This window comes from Entelurus aequoreus, linkage group LG27 (genome assembly GCF_033978785.1).
Source record: "Entelurus aequoreus isolate RoL-2023_Sb linkage group LG27, RoL_Eaeq_v1.1, whole genome shotgun sequence".
NCBI classification, from domain to species: Eukaryota; Metazoa; Chordata; class Actinopteri; order Syngnathiformes; family Syngnathidae; genus Entelurus; species Entelurus aequoreus.
In genome coordinates, this window is record NC_084757.1 from 3,681,636 (window position 1) to 3,691,635 (window position 10,000).

The window sequence follows — 10,000 nt, forward strand, 5'->3', positions numbered from 1 at the left end:
TGTTGCACAATACTTTTGTTACTGTTTCACAATACTTTTATTACTGTTTCACAATACTTTCATTACTGTTGCACAATACTTTCATTACTGTTGCACAATACTTTCATTACTGTTGCACAATACTTTTATTACTGTTGCACAATACTTTTATTACTGTTGCACAATACTTTTACTACTGTTGCACAATACTTTCATTACTGTTGCACAATACTTTTATTACTGTTGCACACTACCTTTATTACTGTTGCACAATACTTTTATTACTGTTGCACAATACTTTCATTACTGTTGCACAATACTTTTATTACTGTTTCACAATACTTTCATTACTGTTGCACAATACTTTCATTACTGTTGCACAATACTTTTGTTACTGTTTCACAATACTTTCATTACTGTTGCACAATACTTTCATTACTGTTGCACAATACTTACACTCTACACTTCCTATGACTTCCTGTCTGACGTACAGATGCATGAAAGGACAAACTGTAAATATACCTGCATAAACACGCAGCCAGGTGACTACAACACTCACTCGTGATGGACTTCCTCAAGTACACTCTTCTTTAGTCTTACGATCAAACAAGAAGAAGAACTGTACCAGCGTCTGAGGTCCAGGACTTTCCTCTGCTTGACGTCCTCCAGAGAGGCATGAAGTGGGGCGTCCTGCAGGTTGCGACTGGCTCGGTCCGACTTCATCTTCTTGCTGCCCCACTTCTTCACCTTCCCTGCACGCACGTCCCAGTTAGTCCTCCTCACAGGTCTTACAGGCGTAAAAACAAGTCGAGCACTCCTAATACTCAGACACTGGGAAAATAGGCATTCAATACAGTAACTTTCCTGTGTACTTCAGTTTGTTGCATTTATGAAGAATACCCCAAAAGGGACAAGCGGTAGAAAATGGATGGATGGATATACTGTATGTAAAAGCAGTGTTTTAACAGTGAGGTGCACTTCCTCCTTTAGACAGCAGGAGGCATAGTGGACCTAGTTAGTAGTGTGAGAGTCCAGTCCATAGTGGACCTAGTTAATAGTGTGAGAGTCCAGTCCATAGTGGACCTAGTTAATAGTGTCAGAGTCCAGTCCATAGTGGATCTAACATAATAGTGAGAGTCCAGTCCATAGTGGATCTAACATAATAGTGTGAGAGTCCAGTCCATAGTGGATCTAACATAATAGTGTGAGAGTCCAGTCCATAGTGGATCTAACATAATAATGTGAGAGTCCAGTCCATAGTGGATCTAACATAATAGTGTGAGAGTCCAGTCCATAGTGGATCTAACATAATAGTGTGAGAGTCCAGTCCATAGTGGATCTAACATAATAGTGTGAGAGTCCAGTCCATAGTGGATCTAACATAATAATGTGAGAGTCCAGTCCATAGTGGATCTAACATAATAGTGTGAGAGTCCAGTCCATAGTGGATCTAACATAATAGTGTGAGAGTCCAGTCCATAGTGGATCTAACATAATAGTGTGAGAGTCCAGTCCATAGTGGATCTAACATAATAGTGAGAGTCCAGTCCATAGTGGATCTAACATAATAGTGTGAGAGTCCAGTCCATAGTGGATCTAACATAATAGTGTGAGAGTCCAGTCCATAGTGGATCTAACATAATAGTGTGAGAGTCCAGTCCATAGTGGATCTAACATAATAATGTGAGAGTCCAGTCCATAGTGGATCTAACATAATAGTGTGAGAGTCCAGTCCATAGTGGATCTAACATAATAGTGTGAGAGTCCAGTCCATAGTGGATCTAACATAATAGTGTGAGAGTCCAGTCCATAGTGGATCTAACATAATAGTGAGAGTCCAGTCCATAGTGGATCTAACATAATAGTGTGAGAGTCCAGTCCATAGTGGATCTAACATAATAGTGAGAGTCCAGTCCATAGTGGATCTAACATAATAGTGTGAGAGTCCCGTCCATAGTGGATCTAACATAATAGTGTGAGAGTCCAGTCCATAGTGGATCTAACATAATAGTGAGAGTCCAGTCCATAGTGGATCTAACATAATAGTGTGAGAGTCCAGTCCATAGTGGATCTAACATAATAGTGTGAGAGTCCAGTCCATAGTGGATCTAAGATAATAGTGAGAGTCCAGTCCATAGTGGATCTAACATAATAGTGAGAGTCCAGTCCATAGTGGATCTAACATAATAGTGTGAGAGTCCAGTCCATAGTGGATCTAACAAAATAGTGAGAGTCCAGTCCATAGTGGATCTAACATAATAGTGTGAGAGTCCAGTCCATAGTGGATCTAACATAATAGTGTGAGAGTCCAGTCCATAGTGGATCTAACATAATAGTGAGAGTCCAGTCCATAGTGGATCTAACATAATAGTGTGAGAATCCAGTCCATAGTGGATCTAACATAATAGTGAGAGTCCAGTCCATAGTGGATCTAACATAATAGTGAGAGTCCAGTCCATAGTGGATCTAACATAATAGTGAGAGTCCAGTCCATAGTGGATCTAACATAATAGTGAGAGTCCAGTCCATAGTGGATCTAACATAATAGTGTGAGAGTCCAGTCCATAGTGGATCTAACATAATAGTGTGAGAGTCCAGTCCATAGTGGATCTAACATAATAGTGAGAGTCCAGTCCATAGTGGATCTAACATAATAGTGAGAGTCCAGTCCATAGTGGATCTAACATAATAGTGTGAGAGTCCAGTCCATAGTGGATCTAACATAATAGTGTGAGAGTCCAGTCCATAGTGGATCTAACAAAATAGTGAGAGTCCAGTCCATAGTGGATCTAACATAATAGTGTGAGAGTCCAGTCCATAGTGGATCTAACATAATAGTGTGAGAGTCCAGTCCATAGTGGATCTAACATAATAGTGTGTGAGTCCAGTCCATAGTGGATCTAACATAATAGTGTGAGAGTCCAGTCCATAGTGGATCTAACATAATAGTGTGAGAGTCCAGTCCATAGTGGATCTAACATAATAGTGTGAGAGTCCAGTCCATAGTGGATCTAACATAATAGTGTGAGAGTCCAGTCCATAGTGGATCTAACAAAATAGTGAGAGTCCAGTCCATAGTGGATCTAACATAATAGTGTGAGAGTCCAGTCCATAGTGGATCTAACATAATAGTGTGTGAGTCCAGTCCATAGTGGATCTAACATAATAGTGTGAGAGTCCAGTCCATAGTGGATCTAACATAATAGTGTGAGAGTCCAGTCCATAGTGGATCTAACATAATAGTGTGAGAGTCCAGTCCATAGTGGATCTAACATAATAGTGTGAGAGTCCAGTCCATAGTGGATCTAACATAATAGTGTGAGAGTCCAGTCCATAGTGGATCTAACATAATAGTGTGAGAGTCCAGTCCATAGTGGATCTAACATAATAGTGTGAGAGTCCAGTCCATAGTGGATCTAACATAATAGTGTGAGAGTCCAGTCCATAGTGGATCTAACATAATAGTGTGAGAGTCCAGTCCATAGTGGATCTAACATAATAGTGTGAGAGTCCAGTCCATAGTGGATCTAACATAATAGTGTGAGAGTCCAGTCCATAGTGGATCTAACATAATAGTGTGAGAGTCCAGTCCATAGTGGATCTAACATAATAGTGTGAGAGTCCAGTCCATAGTGGATCTAACATAATAGTGTGAGAGTCCAGTCCATAGTGGATCTAACATAATAGTGTGAGAGTCCAGTCCATAGTGGATCTAACATAATAGTGTGAGAGTCCAGTCCATAGTGGATGTAACATAATAGTGTGAGAGTCCAGTCCATAGTGGATCTAACATAATAGTGTGAGAGTCCAGTCCATAGTGGATGTAACATAATAGTGTGAGAGTCCAGTCCATAGTGGATCTAACATAATAGTGTGAGAGTCCAGTCCATAGTGGATGTAACATAATAGTGTGAGAGTCCAGTCCATAGTGGATCTAACATAATAGTGTGAGAGTCCAGTCCATAGTGGATGTAACATAATAGTGTGAGAGTCCAGTCCATAGTGGATCTAACATAATAGTGTGAGAGTCCAGTCCATAGTGGATCTAACATAATAGTGTGAGAGTCCAGTCCATAGTGGATCTAACATAATAGTGTGAGAGTCCAGTCCATAGTGGATGTAACATAATAGTGTGAGAGTCCAGTCCATAGTGGATCTAACATAATAGTGTGAGAGTCCAGTCCATAGTGGATGTAACATAATAGTGTGAGAGTCCAGTCCATAGTGGATCTAACATAATAGTGTGAGAGTCCAGTCCATAGTGGATGTAACATAATAGTGTGAGAGTCCAGTCCATAGTGGATCTAACATAATAGTGTGAGAGTCCAGTCCATAGTGGATGTAACATAATAGTGTGAGAGTCCAGTCCATAGTGGATCTAACATAATAGTGTGAGAGTCCAGTCCATAGTGGATGTAACATAATAGTGTGAGAGTCCAGTCCATAGTGGATCTAACATAATAGTGTGAGAGTCCAGTCCATAGTGGATCTAACATAATAGTGTGAGAGTCCAGTCCATAGTGGATCTAACATAATATTGTGAGAGTCCAGTCCATAGTGGATGTAACATAATAGTGTGAGAGTCCAGTCCATAGTGGATCTAACATAATAGTGAGAGTCCAGTCCATAGTGGATCTAACATAATAGTGTGAGAGTCCAGTCCATAGTGGATCTAACATAATAGTGTGAGTCCAGTCCATAGTGGATCTAACATAATAGTGTGAGAGTCCAGTCCATAGTGAATCTAACATAATAGTGTGAGAGTCCAGTCCATAGTGGATCTAACATAATAGTGTGAGAGTCCAGTCCATAGTGAATCTAACATAATAGTGAGAAATGATGTGAAACTCAATACAGCCATGACATGATGTTCTTTACCACAGAAAAAGCCAAAGAAAAAGTACAAAAAAGGCTGTTCAACATGAAAAGTATAATTTACTCAGCGGGGAAGTGTTTCAATGTAGCACAGATTTTACACGCAAGAATAGAATATTGTTACCCGTTCGGTTTTTTCGTGTGAGCACCGCCTTGAAGTCAGTGGTGTCGATCTCCCACGCCAGGGTGCTCTTCACGTTGCCGGGGGTCACGCCCTCCATGTCGCCGTCCGCCGCTGCTGCCGGCGGTTTGGGCGCCGCGGGCCCGTCGTCCTGCTTCCTCACCGCCGCCGCCTGGTTGAGGAGGGCGTAGTCGGAGCAGACGGTGTAGAACTTCTCCCGGGAGTGAGTGACCGGGCAGGTGCGAAGAAGGAGCAGCTCGCCGCTGGAAGCCCGACGGGCCGCCGCCGCCTCCCGGGGGAGCGAGCCGATGATGAGGCGGCCGCCGTCTCCTTCCTGCTCGCCGTCAGCGGGTCTTTGCATGGCGGCCTGGCAGGACCGTGTGAGGGTGGAGCTGCTGAGAACATGTGTGGGGTTACAGTATCACATCGAAGAAGGAACGTTTACAATCAATGGCAGATCTTTTTTGTGACGTACTAATGAATCAAAAACTGTCCTATACTCTGTGTGAAAAGTAACGGGCGTGACGTCACGTGGTGACATTGCTGGTTTTGCGAGCAGAGGAGCATGTTCGGCAGCACACACACACAGAGTACTTACAAGCAGACACAGTGTGTAGACAGAAAAGGGAGAATGGATGCATTTTGGTGTAAAAAGTCAAGATAAAGGTGAAGTTATAACACTGAAACACCCTCAGGAAGAGCTGCTTTAAGACATGGCTAGCTAGCTAGCGGCTAACGTCCATCCACAGTGTTTTAGCTACTTCTAAATCACTAATCCTCGCCTCCATGGCGACAAATAAAGTACGTTTCTTACAAGTACATTATCACTGGAGGAGGAGGAATAGCTAAACATGCTTCACTACACACCGTAGGAGGATACAATAGCTCACCGCCGTCACAATGTAAACAAATGCCATGGGTGGATCTACACCTGACATCCACTGTAATGATACCAAGTACAGGAGCGTATCTAGTTGATACTATTGGGATTACATCGATATGTTTTATTGTCACAAAATATTTTTTCCTTTTTTATAATTCATATTATGTTTATAAAGACAGTAAATACGTCCCTGGACACATGAGGACTTTGAATATGACCAATGTATGATCCTGTAACTACTTGGTATCGGATCGATACCTAAATGTGTGGTATCATCCAAAACTAATGTAAAGTATCAAAGAAGAGAAGAATAAGTGATTATTACATTCGAACAGAAGTGTAGATAGAACATGTTAAAACAGAAAATAAGCAGATATTAACAGTAAATGAACAAGTAGATTAATAATCCATTTTTACAGTTTGTCCCTCATAATGTGTACAAAATAATAGGTGTATAAATGACACAATATGTTACTGCATACGTCAGCAGACTAATTAGGAGTCTTTGTTTGTTTACTTACTACTAAAAGACAAGTTGTCTAGTATGTTCACTATTTTATTTAAGGTCTAAATTACAATAATAAACATATGTTTCATGTACACTAACATTTTTTGATAAAATAAACACAATAATGACATTTTTTGTGGTCACCTTTATGTACATTTTGGTACCGGTACCAAAATGTATGTATGTATGTATATATATATATATATATATATATATATATATATATATATATATATATATATATATATATATATATATATATATATATATATATATATATATATATTTTAGGGCTGTGAATCTTTCGGTGTCCCACGATTCGATTCAATATCGATTCTTGGGGTCACGATTCGATTCAAAATCAATTTTTTTTTCAATTCAACACGATTCCCGATTCCAAAACGATATTTTCCAGATTCAAAAGGATTGTCTATTGATGGAATACATAGATTTCAGCAGGATCTACCCCAGTCTGCTGACATGCAAGCAGAGTAGTAGATTTTTGTAAAAAGCTTTTATAATTGTAAAAGACAATGTTTTATCAACTGATTGCAATAATGTACATTTTTTTGAACTATTAAATGAACCAAAAATATGACTTATTTTATCTCTGTGAAAATATTGGACACAGTGTGTTGTCAAGCTTATGAGATGCGATGCAAGTGTAAGCCACTGTCACACTATTGTTCTTTTTTATTTTAATGTCTAATGATAATGTCAATGAGGGATTTTTAATCTCTGCTATGTTGAAATTGTAACTAATATTGATACTGTTGTTGATAATATTCATTTTTGTTTAACTACTTTTGGTTGTTGCTGGGTCGGGTTTGCTTTTGGAATTGGATTGCATTGTTATGGTATTGCTGTGTATTGTTTTGTTGGATTGATTAATTAAAATTTTTTTAAAAAAAAAATAAATAAATCGATTCTGAATCGCACAACATGAGAATAGCGATTCGAATTTGAATCGATTTTTCCCCACAGCCCTAATACCATGAATTGATTAACGTGGACTCCGACTTAAACAAGTTGAAAAACTTATTGGGGTGTTACCATTTAGTGGTCAATTGTACGGAATATGTACTGTACTGTGCAATCTACTAATACAAGTTTCAATCAATCAATCAATCACCACTCCAAGATGGCGGCCCCGCGTCTCGTCAGCGCCAGTCGGCAGTAGCGCTCCATGCTGTTTACCCTTAGAACATGTCTATGTTTGTTTCCCTCCAACCGAATTTATTTTATTTTATAAACCTTTATTTATAAATTGCAACATTTACAAACAATTGAGAAAAAATAATAATGAAAATAAGTACAAAAACAGTACAAATCCCCCATGCTGGTTTTGCGACGCAGGCAGACCTGAGTGACGTTTAGCATCCTTATCATTAAAATAGCTAAACTACATATTAAGTCCTTCCTTCTTAAATCCAATGTTTCACTTTTACTAGTATCGATCCAATCAATCGCCTTTCAACAAATATTGTATCGGCGCCCATCTCCCGGGAAGGCAAACTTGATCGATGGAGCTGAATTTTAGGAGTATAAATCGATGTATCGATTAATCGTTACACCCCTATTCCAATGTAAATGTGACAATTGTCCAACACAATGTGAAGATAATACGACTGTAAGGATGACCATTTAGTGCACATTGTGACGGGCTTCCAAGCTAAAAAAAAAAAATACATTTGAATCATGAAGGAAAATGTACTTTTTTAATTACCTGCGGTGGCGAAGGACTTACAATCAGCAGCAGGTGCAAACACAACAAACCAAAGTGTTCTTTCAAAAGTACATTTCTTGTCCAAAGTAGTCACATATTAGCCAGCAGGGAGGACATTAGCTTGCTAACATGTCAACAATTAACGCTCACCAACTTCCTCTTCGCCCGCGGTCACTTCCGGTTTGGCGTTGACGGACTGAACCATTCGGAGTTAATAGGGGTCTCAGGAGGCAATATAAATATGGGAATACATAATTACACACACGTCGAAATGAGATAGTACTTATAAATATAATTTTATTAAACATATTTCTACATTTCTTTTTATTACATGTGGTTAGATCGTATCATGCAATCTTAAAATGGCAGAAATATACACCTCCCCCCCTGCATCGACGCGCCCTCCACTTCTAACCAATCAAATGCGAGAATGCCCCGACACGCCCATAGACATGTTCTAAGGGTACGCAGCATTGAGCGCTACTGCCTACTGGCGCTGACGAGACGCGGGGACGCCATCTTGGAGTGGTGATCCGCTCCACTCAGTGCAATTCATTTGGCAGGAGCAATGAACTGTCAGCGTATTTAATTCATCTTACCTCACTGAATACCACTGATTTTCACGCGCTTTTTTTGTCGTACGTGTAGCTGTGATAAAGGACGCATGTTTTATTATTCATAGTTTGCTTGTGATACACAGTGATAGAATATTCTTATACGCTATAAGTGACCAGACGTCCGAGATCAAAACTGGGAATATAATCCCAGAGAAGGGGAAAAAAAACGGTCAGCTATTTTTAAGTGGAGCCAGATGAGGTGGTTCGGGCATCTGGTCAGGATGCCACCCGAACGCCTCCCTAGGGAGGTGTTTAGGGCACGTCCGACCGGTAGGAGGCCGTTGGGAAGACTATGTCTCCCGGCTGGCCTGGGAATCCCCCGGGAAGAACTGGACGAAGTGGCTGGGGAGAGGGAAGTCTGGGCTTCCCTGCTTAGGCTGCTGCCCCCGCGACTCGACCTCAGATAAGCGGAAGATGGATGGATGGATATTTTTAAGTTGAAGAAACAATATTAGGTTATATATACATGCTACATAAACAATGTATGAATACATTAGATATCTATAGACTGTATCTCTGTTGCTGCAGCAGCAGAGTTTATTCTGTCTTGACACTTTGTATTGATATTTTGTATTACATTCTTCCCTTAAATGATCATGTTTACACATTGTTTTATATGTATGTCGCTTTGGATAAAAGCGTCTGACAAATACTTCAACATAAACACCTGAAAGTCTTTATATCAGCTAAAACCACCAATCTGTTTCACTGGATTCAGAATAAAACCAAATTCTGTCTCACCCAACAATGTTAGTATTTGAATATTGTTACTTGAAGACTTATTCCTGGTTACAATTATACTGTTAAGAAAGTATTGTCTTATACTTTGCCTAAAAGGAGAATGCATCATAATCAGTACTATTGAAGATCTTTGCTCCTTCTCAACTCTGTGGTAATATTCTTTTCACAAAATACAACCAATAGTACATTAATGTTAAATCCTACTTGTGAAAAGTAGGGATGTAATATCGGAAATTATCGGTATCGTTTTTTTTAAAATTATCTGTATCGTTTTGTTTTTTTATTAAATCAACATAAAAAACACAAGATACACTTACAATTAGTGCACCAACCCAAAAAACATCCCTCCCCCCATTTCTTTCTGTTATCAATATTCTGGTTCCTACATTATATATCAATATATATCAATACAGTCTGCAAGGGATACAGTCCGTAAGCACACATGATTGTGCGTGCTGCTGCTCCACTAATAGTACTAACCTTTAACAGTTAATTTTACTCATTTTCATTAATTACTAGTTTCTATGTAACTGTTTTTATATTCTTTTTT

The 10,000-nt window shown here is 39.4% G+C and overlaps 1 protein-coding gene across 2 annotated transcripts in view; it reads right to left on the minus strand.

Annotated features, from left to right (window-relative positions):
- LOC133644559 (basic immunoglobulin-like variable motif-containing protein) overlaps positions 1-8,331 on the minus strand; it is a 19,081-nt gene extending 10,750 nt beyond the window's left edge. Inside the window, exons 1-3 of one of the 2 annotated variants that reach the window (XM_062039135.1) lie at positions 8,093-8,331; positions 4,979-5,370; positions 605-731 (exon numbers count right to left, since the gene is read on the minus strand). In XM_062039135.1, coding sequence (XP_061895119.1) covers positions 605-731; positions 4,979-5,336 — 485 coding nt within the window. In that variant the 5' untranslated portion in view covers positions 5,337-5,370; positions 8,093-8,331. The remainder of the gene's footprint in view (positions 1-604; positions 732-4,978; positions 5,371-8,092) is intronic. The other variant, XM_062039134.1, reaches the window with a different exon arrangement.
- Positions 8,332-10,000: the final 1,669 nt, after the last annotated feature.